We start from the raw sequence: 12,686 nt of genomic DNA on the forward strand, positions 1-12,686 counted from the left end.
TGGGACATATTTTGGGGCCACAGTCATGACATCACAAGTTTCCCTTATCCCATTTATACATCCAACTTTTGCCATGACAGAAAAGTTTGAATCTCTACTTTCAAGGATGCCACTTAACTTTTTCTCCCCTGGACTAAGTATCACACACTTTATTCCAGTTCCTGCTAAACAGGAACAGATTATTCCAGTTCCTACTAAGCAGGATGATCTGAAAGAGAAAAACTCCCCACATTCTTGACCCAGGCAGGTATCAATCCTCCAGTAGAGTGAAGAGGAGGAAGGAAAAAATTTTAACTAAAATGATGGTTTTTAATGGGAACCAGAGGTATGGTTACAATTACATAGTCCGACACAAAAAACCCATGAGTGATCAGGAGTTGGAAGGTTACAAAATAATGAGGGTAACACTGGGTACAAGAAGAAAAGCTGTTGCAGAACCTCAGGAGCCACGCTAATACGGCCTCTCCCTGCGATCCTGTCTGTGCTCACCCCTGCAAGAAAGAGTATCCATTAGGTCTGAATTACCAACCTCTCCACCCATCCAACCCCCAAAATCATATCTGCCCCTGCTACCTACCACCAAGAGAGGTCTCTTCTCTACAAGTATAGAATATAAATAAATGTGGGTCTATAGATTAGTACTCCAAGATAATATAATCCTCCTGCTCTCCTTCCATACCCCCACTATGGTTATAATCTCAGCTTTCCAATCTAGCTCTCAAAATGAAACCTTCCTATCATATGACCTCCCTTCAATTACTTTTTAAGAGTCTTACCTGGAGTCCATCTTGCCAGGGCCAAAGCCACCTCTGTCCCCACCACCCCGGCCCCCTCGGAAGCCCCCACGGTCCCCGCCTCGGCCTCGGTAGCCGCCCCGATCATAGCCTCCTCTGCCACCACGACGATCGTCTCCATAGTTACCCCCTAGGACAAAAGAAATAGGATAGATCATACACCCCCAAATCCCTACCTTCCCTCTAACCTCCCTCCTTAAAATTAAGGGCCCTGTGATCCCAACTCCTTATTACCAGTTCTGCCCCTTCTTACCCATATGAGAGCCTCCTGGTCCTCCTCCTGGGCCATCTGGTTTAGGGGCCTTACACTGGTTGCATTCATTCCTCCAAGAGAAGTTCATGTTCTCACATATACTGAGAAAAAGACAAACAATTAGTCTGGAAAAGTGGGAGTAAACAAGACCCAAGAATTAGGAAAAGATTCTAGTGACTTTAGAGATACAGCGAGGAAACAGAGGCCTCAGAAAAGCAAAAAGTCTTCTCAGGAACAGAACCAGGAAGAGAAAGTACAGATTACTAAATCCAGTGCAGTATCTTTCCCACTATAACAACCTTAATTAGGTAAGCTCTCAACCAAATTCTGTCCCCATCACTGTACCCTTGACATTTGTCCAGAAAATATCCAACTCTGCCATAGTATCAAAGACACACATTTAACAGGACTGAAGAAAAAAGTTTCACTCACGGATTAGGACACTTCCAGTCACCAGCTCGCTGCTGTCCACCGCCACCACCACCTCCACTGGGGAATCCTCCCCGGCCACCGCCACCACTACCACCACCTCCATAGCCTCCACGGCCCATGGGTCCTAGTGTAGATAAAAGTAGGAGTCTGCTCCCCTTCCAAGTTTCATTAACCTAACCTTCTTTTCCTATGCAAGCCCTTACCATCCTCTCCACTCTACCCATCTCTTTATACCACCAGCAGGGAGTAGCTCCTCACCTCCTCGCCCTCGGCCTCCACGACCATTGCCACCACCCCGATTGAAGTCTGCTCGCCGAGTAGCAAATGATACCTTAATAGGATTCCCGGAGAATTCTTTACCTGAAGAAATAAAGGTTTAAAATGAGACTTTTTATTAAGACCTATGAATTAAAAGCAATTTTGGTACAATCAAAAGATTCTACACCTTCCTAAAAAACGTTTATCATCAGATGAGACAGAAGCCAAAGACTACAGTTTACCCTTGAACATGGGTCAGAACTGCACAGATCCACTTATACATGTATTTCTTCAATAAACACAGTACAGTATATTGAATGTATTTTCTCTTTACACTTGTCTTAGTAACATATAATGTATAAAATACGTGTTTATCAACTTATCAGTAAGGCTTCCAGTCAACAGTAGGCAACTGATAATTAAGTTTTGGGGAAGTAAAGTTATACATAGATTTCTAATTGCACAAGAGATCAGCAGTCCTAAATCCCCAGAATGTTGAAGAGTCAACTGTATATATACTAAAGCACCAGGTATTGAAGCACCAGCATTGAAGACATGGGGCACGTGGGTGGCTCAGTCGGTTGAGCATCCAACTTCAGCTCAGGTCATGATCTCAAGGTTCATTATTAGTTCAAGCCCCACACTGGGCTCACTGCTTGCTATCAGCACAGAACCAGCTTCAGATCTTCTGTCCCCTTCTCTCTACCCGTCCCCCCACTCACCCTCTCAAAAACGAATAAACATTACAAGAAAAAAAAAACAGCATTGAAGATGTAAAAGGAAACATTAAAATGTAACTTATCTCCCAAGGCTAGCTGTCCTATCCCACACACTCCACCAGCCTCCTCATACATACCATCAAACCAGTCAATAGCTGCTTTAGCAGAAGGTGGGTCATCAAATGATACCGTTGCCTCTCCCTTCAGCTTGCCTGTTTCTCTGTCTGTGTACAGATTAATCATGGGCTGTCCTGTTTTCTTATTTGTCTGAAAAAAGCAACATGAGATAACATCTTACAAGACAGCATTACCCACCTTCCACCTTTCTTCAAGAATCTGAGGCTGATCATAACCATATTTCAGCTCCTCTCTTCCCAGTTACAATTTCCTATCTCATGTAACTTGAATTAAAGTCACTGACTACAATTATGTCTCACTTCAATACTGAAAGATTATAAACTGCAAATTCAAAAGTTTAGGACACTCCCCCTCTTTTTTCAATTGTGCCTTTCTGCGTGAAGATGTATTCTTTCAGAAAATGGCAACAGCTAATGTTTTTTCCTCAAAAAATTAAGCTGGCAACCATTAAGACTTTTATTTTTACTAACGTGTGAAATCCAAAAACTTCCAACACTGAGAGAAAAGACAGCACTACTATGCTCCACAGTACCTTAATAATACCAATCTGCTTGAAGTAATCAGCCACAGACTCAATTGTAACATTTTCGCCCAAGCCTTGCACGAAGATGGTGTTGTTGTCTGAATTATCCTGTTCTGCTTGAACAAAAAAAGATATGTGAATATGGAGAACACTAGCAAAGGTTAAAAAAAAAAAAAAGAAAAAAAAAGGTGACAGTGACTCTTAACCCAACTTTAATACTTGTTATTAAGCTCTCAAAGAAAAAAAAATCCTAAAGAAACCAATATGATTTAAGGTCAGACAAAAGACAGAAGTCTACCTCCCTTCTAGTATTTGAGTGCCTATATGCTAGCCATTTCACAAATTTAGTTTTACAACTATCCTTTGAAACATGTTAATAGGCATTAAAGAAACCAGGGCTCAGGAGTTTACTGCCCAAGGTTACACAGTAAGTATACAGTGTTTGTCCATTTTCAAAGTAAAAAAGCTTTTTTACACTACAATCCAACACACAGCCAACAGAGACTAAATCCTTCCCTTTATGGGTCTTTTCATTTACTGATTTAGTCATGATCCACATATGTAAAAACCACTGCTTTAAATCAGCAGTACCAGAGTATGATCTACACACGGATACATCACCATCTCCTCAGACTTATTGGAAATGCAGATTATCAGGCTCCCCCCAGACCTACTAAATTGCTGGGGAATTAAACCACTCATGAAAGTATTTCTGATATATGCTCATTTATTTACAGATAACTGCTAACTACAGCTATGCCTAAATTCCCTTCATTTTCCTTCTTCTCTGCCCCTAACCTTTTTCAGATTCCTTTAAGTATCAAAGAACAACCAATAAAAGTTCTGACACCACATTAGCCATTCTTTCATGCCAACTGTGGACTCACCAGAGTCATGACGTGATCCTTGGTCCCGAGGGCCTTAAGTGACATGAAAAAAAAAAAAAAACAAACAAGGAAAGAGAGGCTGTTAGTCAACAGGGAGAGACAGACAAGGAACAAAATTAACACCAATCCAAACTCTTGCAAAATTATCAGGTTAAGTGCTCACAGCCTCATCCAAACCCTGTCCTGGGTTACCTACCCAGAGAAAACCCTAGACAGGGCTGGGGAAGACACACATACATAAGATCTGTATGTAACTTGAGTCCCCACAGGGACAACTCCACACTTCAGAAAATTCTGCCTCCCCCAGCTCAGGCTGGGAAATGTCCTCAGCACAGACTGGGGGGGGGGGGCAGGAATGAGACCCATTGCAGTTAACAAAACCAACTCATAGCTTGGCCCTGTTCTCTCACACCAGAGAGAAATGGGCTCACCACCAGCAATGTGATATGCATTCATCCAGTTTCTCCAAACTTTTAACACCAAAGACACTTATCCCTTGTGGAACAATTTTTAATTTCATCTTTAGAAAACCATTCTTAAAACCATGTTGTTTCCCCAACCACATGAAGATCAAAAAAACATACATAACAGCTATTGTATTTTTAAAGCATGTCCCAGGGAACAGACCAGAAATCTTATTTCCATAATGCAGCCTCTATTTTTTTTCCAGAGACCATCTTTGACCAAAGTTTATCTGAATTCACCATATATAAATATTGTACCCACACTCAATGACACCTACATCATGAACCCAAGCCTTTGGCTTTAAATGTTGAGACAAATCAAGAAACCTTTTGTTAGTTAACCAAACCAGAAAAGTTCCAGCTTACTGGGAGACTTCTCAAATTTGCCATTTTTCCATGAATTCAGTTTGTGCTGTTAAGACCTGGTTATTTCCCATGAGCCACACATGCTCCCAACCTTTCTTGTAGTAGTCCACACCTTCCTTCCCAGAGCTAGTTTCTATTTGCTCATCTGAATTGAGTTTAAGTACATATATGTAGAAATGCATTGACACCATTCAGTATTTAATATATAAACATATACCAACTTCACCATCTTCAGGGCAGGGCAATATTTCACATCCCCCTTCCAGAATTAAAACATTTGGAGATTGTTACACACACACACTAGCCTTGGACACACTGATCAAAAGGATCCTAAAGCCAAGTTGGCACCACGTGTTCCAGCACACACTCTCCAGTTTCACATAACGGTGGTCACTAAGTGCCAGGTGTGGCAACAGTCCTATCAGAGGCCTACTAAACACCTCTTATTAACCTGGGTCAAACCAATTTGGCACCAGATGACTGCTGAGTCTTACCCCGCCTGCCTCCAGGTTAGCACCCATCTGGCAGCAGGTGGCATTCTACCCCACCCCTTTCTGGAGGTGGTTCTGGACACTTCCAATACCTTTGACATTTAAAACACGCTAAGACATCTGCAAATGAACAATCAGACAAAGCATTGCTGGGATTTGGGAATTTTGGAAACTCTGTTCACTTACCACCAAATTTATTGAAGCCACCACGGTCACTTCCGCTGGAGAAGACAAGTTAGAAGAAAGGACATGAAGCTTCCAACGGCTACAAAAGGGCGTTTTTTGATTTTGTTTAACATTCCCCAAACGTGAGTTGGTGTTTTGGGAAAAAGATACAAGTGGCTACTAAAATCCATTCCCCTTCCTGACCACCCCTTGTCTGACCTTTGAGCATGTCACACACTCGTGTGCAATTTCTCAGACACAGTTTTTAAGGATTTTGCTTTAAAAGGTTATGTATCTATTTCCTCTGGAAAAAAAAAATGACCCATTTTCCTTGGTCGTTCTTCCGATGTAGCAGATGTTTTTTCCTCTTGTCGCGAGTGGTTGACAACCCAGTAGTTCGTTTAAAAACCCTACCCCCCAATTCACCCAGAAGACATTTCACACCAGGCTGGGGTAGCCCTGAACACATTTTTGTGGTTTTTGCTTTGAAAGCAGCAAGCAGACCCAACCCCATTCCATAAAAAGTCAAAACCAAAGGCAATTTCCCCTTAAAGCAAGACAAACTTCGCTAAGCCCTATCCTAACTACTGAGCTGTTTTTGATCTCCCCCCACCCCCGGGGTCACCCCTTCTACACTGCGAGAAGAGCGGAGTATTTTGCAATGTCACCTTTCATACCTGTGGCACATAAAATGCAGAGCAAGTTAACAGTCACATAACAGTTGTTTTTCTTTTCAAAGTTTTGCATTAAACACACGCACACAACAGAGTTTTCCTTATTTTTGTAAGGTTTTTGAGATTGCCCCCACCCACCTCTGAATACTTACCACACGCAAACTCTCATTTAAAAACTCTACTTTTCCAAAAAAGGAGTTAACACACTGACATTCCTCCCCTTTTCAAAGGGAGACAGAGGAAGGTCCTTCAAACATATTTACCAACAGATTTGACCAATGCTTTAACATCAAATCTAAGGTTTTATACTTCAACTACAGCGGGAAGGGGAAGAAAGAGAAGGTCCAGCTGGACAAGTAGCAGGAGGAGGGGGACAGTGGAGCAAATAGATGGGATACCACTGTCAAGCGTATTTTGTCCAAAAGGTCTGCACACTTCAGACAGCTCCATAAACCAAGTCACACACACAATCATTACTGCCAGTCAAATTACTGCCATCAAACGCATGGATTCAAATAACTACAAAATGCGGGAAGAGTAGCCAATTCCTGGAAGCTAAAGTCATCAGGTTAAGCATTAACAACTCCTTTAGAGGACACATGGGAATACATTTAACAAGTTTCCCTACTACCAGGAGTGGGATCATCGGTTTCCCTTGCAAAGAAGACTTTACTTCCATGTTTCTTGCCTAGGATATCAATGACTCCAATCCATATACACCCACATATTTTTTCCTTTTTCTTTGAAAATAAAACGTCAGTACTCCAATCTCTATTCAAAGGTGTGGGTGAGAGTTCAGCCTCCCAAATTCTCACCAAAAAATGGGGATGTACGAAGAAACCATCAATGTCCCCAACTCCAAGCCCTCACAAATCCCTAGAGTAAAACTAATCATGCACTAAGGAGGAACTGGGCTTCAAGGGATATTCATGCAACCCTCCACAGTCCCCAAGAGATGTTACTCCCTGGCTCACAAGAACACCTACCCCATGCCGCCTCTGCCTCCACGGCCACCTCCACGACCTCTGGGTTCATAGCCACCACTGCTGCGGTTGTAACCACCGCCACCGCCCCGGCCGCGGCCCCCACGGTCCTGTTGGCCTCCCCCGTAGCCACCGCCACCACCACTCTGGTCCTGACCGCCATAACCACCGCTGCCTCCACTCATGGAGGACTGATCTTGGCCATAGTTACCTGTCAGAAGTGAAAGAATTTTTTAAAGAAAAAACTGAAGTGGGAAAAAACAGTGCCAACACTTAGACAACAGAAATAAAAAGACAGCTAAGGAACAAGAAAACAAAATGTTAAGAACCTTTTAGGATAAGGGGCCAAACAGCAGAACAGAAGTCTCTACAGAAAACAGGCATGAGACAAAACTGAAGACACCTCACCTCCACCACCCCCTCCACCACCACCTCCAGTGCTACTGTTGTACTGGTTCTGCTGTCCATAGCCTTGAGGGGGATTATAGGAGCTTTGCTGCTGTCCATAGCCTTGCTGCTGTCCACCATAGCCAGACTGCTGGCCATAGCCCCCACTTTGGGGCTGCCCATAGCTGCTGCTCTGAGAACTACCACCGTAACTAAGGAGAAAGAAAAAAACAGAATCATAATGCCAGTATGTCCAAAACTTCATTTTTGGCACATTCCATTCCCTGTACCCACCCCCGTTACAAAGACTCCTCCCCCCGACATTACTCCTAGTTGCTCCTAGGGAAAAATGAATTCTTATCAATTCACACCTAACCATATTCCAGGCCTCCCCCTCCCCAAACACCTTACCTTCCCGAGGTGCTGCTAGGAGCTGGCTGCTGGCCATAGCCAGGATAAGAGGACTGTTGCCCATAAGATGACTGAGAACTCTGGCTACTGCCATAGCCACCAGCTGAGCCATATCCTTGGGGAGCTGACTGAGTGCCATAGCCTGCTAACAAGGAAAAGAAAGGAAGTCACAAAATCTAAGAGAAAAAAGACAGGTAATAGGTTGAAGAATCATTATGTACCACTTAATGCTACCCATACTTGAAAAGTCAGCCTCTTAGAAGCTGCTTGCAAATCTTTTAAATCAAAGATGCCCTTCCCCTTCTACCCTAAGGCTTATAACTCTAACTTCTACCAGCTTTAGAGTTCCAATCTCATCCCACCTACCCCAAAGCCAGTTTCCAGGACCACTACTAATCACAACCCACAACCCAAGAGATCCCTATTCGTTAACAGTGTTTTTAATATTTTCTCCCTGTATGAAAAGCCTAAAACTTTCTCCCTTTAGGAAATCCTTGCCCCCACATTTCACTGTCGTGCTGAGGGAAAACAGGGAAAAGTAGACCATGAACAGAAAAATAGGTCAAAAAAAGAAACCAGAATTACAAACTAGTATTTGTTTGAAAAGACTGGACTCTGAATAAATAAAGACTCAGACTCCAAGAAAGAAAAACAGAAAAGAAAGAAGAAAAGATTCAGACTCCAAAATGTTTTAAGGGTTACAGACTGGTTAAGGGAAAAAAAACATATGACAATTCCAACATTTAGAGCACCGCTTAAGTTTAAGAAAAGCAACATTCAGAAAGAGCAGGAAGAGGCAGGGTAACCCACTCAAAGAGACTCACTGTTCTGGGTCTGTCCATAAGAAGAACCATAGCTGCTCTGGCCATAGCCTGAAGTGTCTGACTGGCCATAACCACTGTAACTCTGCTGTCCATAGGGCTGACTGCTCTGCTGGGAATAGCCCTGCCCAGGCTGGGTGGGGTACGCCCCATAGCTGGAGAAAAAGAAAAACACTGCAATCAGGAAAAGATACCTTAGCCTCCCCTGCCCCTGTACAAACTCCTGAAAGCCCTGAAATGACACTCACCTTTGGGTTGCTTGTTGGGTATAGTCTGCAAAAGAAAAATATAGTTACATTACCTCAGCCATCCCTACACGAGTGGAAAGGAATTAAACCTCTTAACTCAAGCCCTAGGGCCTCCAGATAATATCAACTATGTTTAGAAAAAGGCAGAAATTCCCTCATGAAACACTAGTTGAGCGGAAGGACAAGGTGGCAGGTCATAATCAAGTTTACTTACAATAAAGAAAAGAAAGGGGGGGGGGAAGCAAATTTTTACAGACACCACTAAGTCTTGACTACTGGAATAAACTAGAATCTTGGTGGAAAACTACAATTTTCTGCAAATTCAATTGATGCCAGGAACTGCACAAACCTACACACGTTTTATTTTCATACCCACTCTAAGAGGAAGGGATCACCAGTAGTCAAACTAAAGTCACAGATCTACCTAAGTGGGACAGGTTTTAACGCAAGCGGGAGACAGCAATGATCAGGATGAGCCTCCCCACTCTCTCGACCAAGGCCAAGCTTCACCCTTTGCCCAATTTTGGAGAATGGCAAAGTTGGCTCTTAGAGGAAAACCAGGTAACCAAGAGAACGCTTTGACCCCAAATGACAGAGATCATCAGAGTTCTCCCTGGGAGCCCAATCTGGGTACCCAAGTCCCCAGTCCCGTGGCTCCGATTCGGTTTTTCATCTACCTTGCTTTCCTCGGGGCTGTGAGGAGACTCGAAAACCAAAGACAGCGAAAGCGCTTTTAAACCGCCAAACCGAACGCGCAGATCAACTCCTCTCCTCAGTACAGGAAACGAGGCCGCTTCCCCCGCAGGAAAAGGGTAAAGGACCGGGAGAGGGTGTGGCCTCAAGCAGTCATTCCTTTGGTTCCCACCACAGAAGGCGGAAATTTAGGCGGGAAAACCCTCGGCCAGGTCCCAAGTCCGTTAGACGACCCCCACCCCCAAGGCCTTCCCCCAAACCGTTAAGCGGGCGCACTGCCCCGATCCCCAGCCTCCGCCCCCGGCCGCGTTGCAACCGAGGCGGGAACCAGGCGGTCCCGCCCCTTCCCAAGGGACCCCGGGGGCGAGGCCCACGCCGGACGCGCGCCGCGGAGTCTCCAGCGGAGGGTATCGCGACAAAAAGCAGGGCTAACACGAGGCGGGAGGGGGTTCGCGCCGCGAAAAAGGGGGGAGGGGCCAGCAGAGCGCGTGCGCGCACCGAATGCCCGGATGCAGCACTGCGACAAAGCGGGGCCGAGCTCGGGGCTGGGAATGAGAGGAAAAAAAGCTTCGAGGACCGAGCATTTCCACCCGTGTCTCACGTTTCAAATCACCAAAAAATGTCCCTCTCAAATCTCACCTCAAGTAAAGGGACTACGAAGGGAAAATCCCCTGCCCCGCGCAAGGCGCCAGAGGAGCGAAACAAAATGGCGACATCGGCCTCCCCCTTCCACCCCTCTCGCTGCTTCCCGCCACAGTGGTGCGAGAAGACCCTACATGCGATCGCCGCCCGGGTCCCACCGAAAAACAAAAGCCCAACTGGAGGGAACGAAGCCCCATGCCGGCGCGCCACCGCCGCCTCCCGCCCTTACATACCGTTTGAGGCCATGTCCGCGCACGCGCGCACAGGCCGACAAGCAACAAGGTTCCAACACCACAGAGCACCGACGCCTCGAGGACTGAGCAGCCCCGCCTCCTGCGTCGAGGCTTATGTAGTCCTCCCCGCCTACGTATCGCGGAGGAATGTACCAAATGCTGGAAAGAAAGGGGGGAGCGTGGCCGGATTCCTACCAGTCTTCAGGGAGTATAAAGAGCCCGAACAGACAGAGGAGAGGCATATTAACTAAGAAACTTGCAAATAACGTATGTAATCCTATTTTTTCTGGCAAAGCACTTCGACTCGCCCTGTGGAACTAGCCCACTATCCACCTTCACCCCTATAAAGGTATAATGATACGGTCTGATTACCCTCTGGGGGCGGGGCAAGGGGCCTAGGGCGTCTGCGGACGCAACTGTAGTCAAAGCCGGGAGTCGTGGGGCGGGAACCGAAATTCTTCTGGCTGGCCTATTTCACTGGGCCCCACTTTCACTCAGGATGGCAAGCGCTTGCGCTCTATTGCCCATCCACTGCCCCAAGAGCTTGGTAACTCCGGCGCTAACCTTCTCTGGCTCAAACATTCCTCCCCCGAAACACACACCGAACCTCTCCCTTCCTGTATCTCGATTTCATCGTCTTTCGGGGTCGCATTTCCTTAGTCCTTGCCAGGATTTGTGGATTGTGACGGCTGGCCTGAAAGAAGGAATAGAGTTGTCCTAATCTGGTCCAGCACTGGTACCCCACCAAACCCTCAGGGTTTTGCCCTTGACTAGCGGTAGGACCAGAAAGCCCAGGCCCTCTGGACCTCAGAGAGCGTTGCGATTAGTTTCCGGTCTCCCAGCCTTCTACTGATACGGAGCTTTTTATTTTCTTGAAGCCCTAGCAAGGAACCAATGTGAATATCCAGTAATAACTGATATTTAGATAGAGCTTAAGTGGTTTCAAAATGTACAATCAGGGGCGCCTGGCTGGCTCAGTTGGTGGAGCCTGCGACTCTTGATCTTAGGGTTGTGAGTTCCAGCCCCATATTGGTGTACAGATTATTTAAAAATAAAATCTTAAAAAAAAAAAAAGTGTAATCAACTGCTTTTCCATCACAATTTTATGAAGAAGGTAAAGGTGTCTCCATTTTATAGACAAGAAAGGAGACTAAGACCAAGTGCAATACAGATTATAGAGTGGCTAAAGGTTTAACCTGATTGGAGTAGAGGTCTTCGTAGCCACAAAACACTGCTTTAGTTGGTTAAATGAACACTCTGCAGTGCTCTGAAGCCTGTTCACTCCCTGTGAGTACAAGGACAAAAAGTGAAATTCAAATTAACTTGCAACTTGAATTTTAAGCAGCCTTGCCTAAAGAAGTAAATTTTAAAGTATTAAATAAAACAAGACAGGGGCGCCTGGGTGGCGCAGTCGGTTAAGCGTCCGACTTCAGCCAGGTCACGATCTCGCGGTCCGTGAGTTCGAGCCCCGCGTCAGGCTCTGGGCTGATGGCTCAGAGCCTGGAGCCTGTTTCCGATTCTGTGTCTCCCTCTCTCTCTGCCCCTCCCCCGTTCATGCTGTGTCTCTCTCTGTCCCAAAAATAAATAAACGTTGAAAAAAAAAAATTAAAAAAAAAAAAAAATAAATAAATAAATAAATAAATAAATAAAACAAGACAGGGGAGCCTGGGTGGCTCAGTCTGTTAAGCATTCAACTCTTGATTTCAGCTCAGGTTGTGATCTCATGGTTGGTGGGATCCAGCCGGTGTGGGGCTCTGAGCTGTCGGGGAGGAGCCTACTTGGGATTCTCTCTCTCCTTCTGCACTCCCCCCAGCCCCCACATGCTCTATAAGTAAATAAATAGATAGAGGGGCACCTAGGTGGCTCAGTTAGTTAAGCAACTCTTGATTTTGGCTCAGGTCATGAGCTCACAGTTTGTGAGTTTGAGCTGGAGTGCTTGGGATTCTCTCTCCCTCTCTCCCTCTCTCTCTGACCCTTCCCTGCTCTCTTTCTAGCATGCACACATGCATGCTCTTTCTCTCTCTTTCTCAAAATATGTAAATTAACTGTTAAAAAATGGGGGGGGAGTAAAACACTTTTAAAATATGGGTAGAGGCCAGGAATG

The 12,686-nt window shown here is 45.3% G+C and overlaps 1 protein-coding gene across 3 annotated transcripts; it reads right to left on the minus strand.

Annotated features, from left to right (window-relative positions):
- Positions 1-288: 288 nt before the first annotated feature.
- On the minus strand, positions 289-10,686 carry FUS (FUS RNA binding protein). Of its 3 annotated transcripts, none has more exons than XM_025920145.2 (15): positions 10,583-10,686; positions 9,015-9,039; positions 8,770-8,921; positions 7,946-8,087; positions 7,556-7,746; positions 7,151-7,358; positions 5,512-5,546; positions 4,005-4,037; positions 3,127-3,230; positions 2,594-2,723; positions 1,738-1,839; positions 1,480-1,603; positions 1,048-1,148; positions 777-924; positions 289-491 (listed from the first exon to the last, which is right to left on the minus strand). In XM_025920145.2, exons 1-15 carry the CDS (start codon positions 10,593-10,595, stop codon positions 452-454), a joined length of 1,548 nt encoding a protein of 515 aa, XP_025775930.2. In that variant the 5' UTR covers positions 10,596-10,686; the 3' UTR covers positions 289-451. The 3 variants fall into 3 exon arrangements, with proteins under 3 accessions (XP_025775930.2, XP_086548454.1, XP_025775921.2); XM_086692328.1 differs by having other exon boundaries at positions 7,580-7,746; positions 7,946-8,090; XM_025920136.2 differs by having other exon boundaries at positions 7,946-8,090; positions 10,583-10,670.
- Between the last annotated feature and the right edge of the window lie 2,000 nt (positions 10,687-12,686).

The sequence above is a fragment of the Puma concolor genome, chromosome E3 (assembly GCF_028749965.1).
Source record: "Puma concolor isolate L17-30 chromosome E3, mPumCon1.1.hap2, whole genome shotgun sequence".
Classification (NCBI taxonomy): domain Eukaryota; kingdom Metazoa; phylum Chordata; class Mammalia; order Carnivora; family Felidae; genus Puma; species Puma concolor.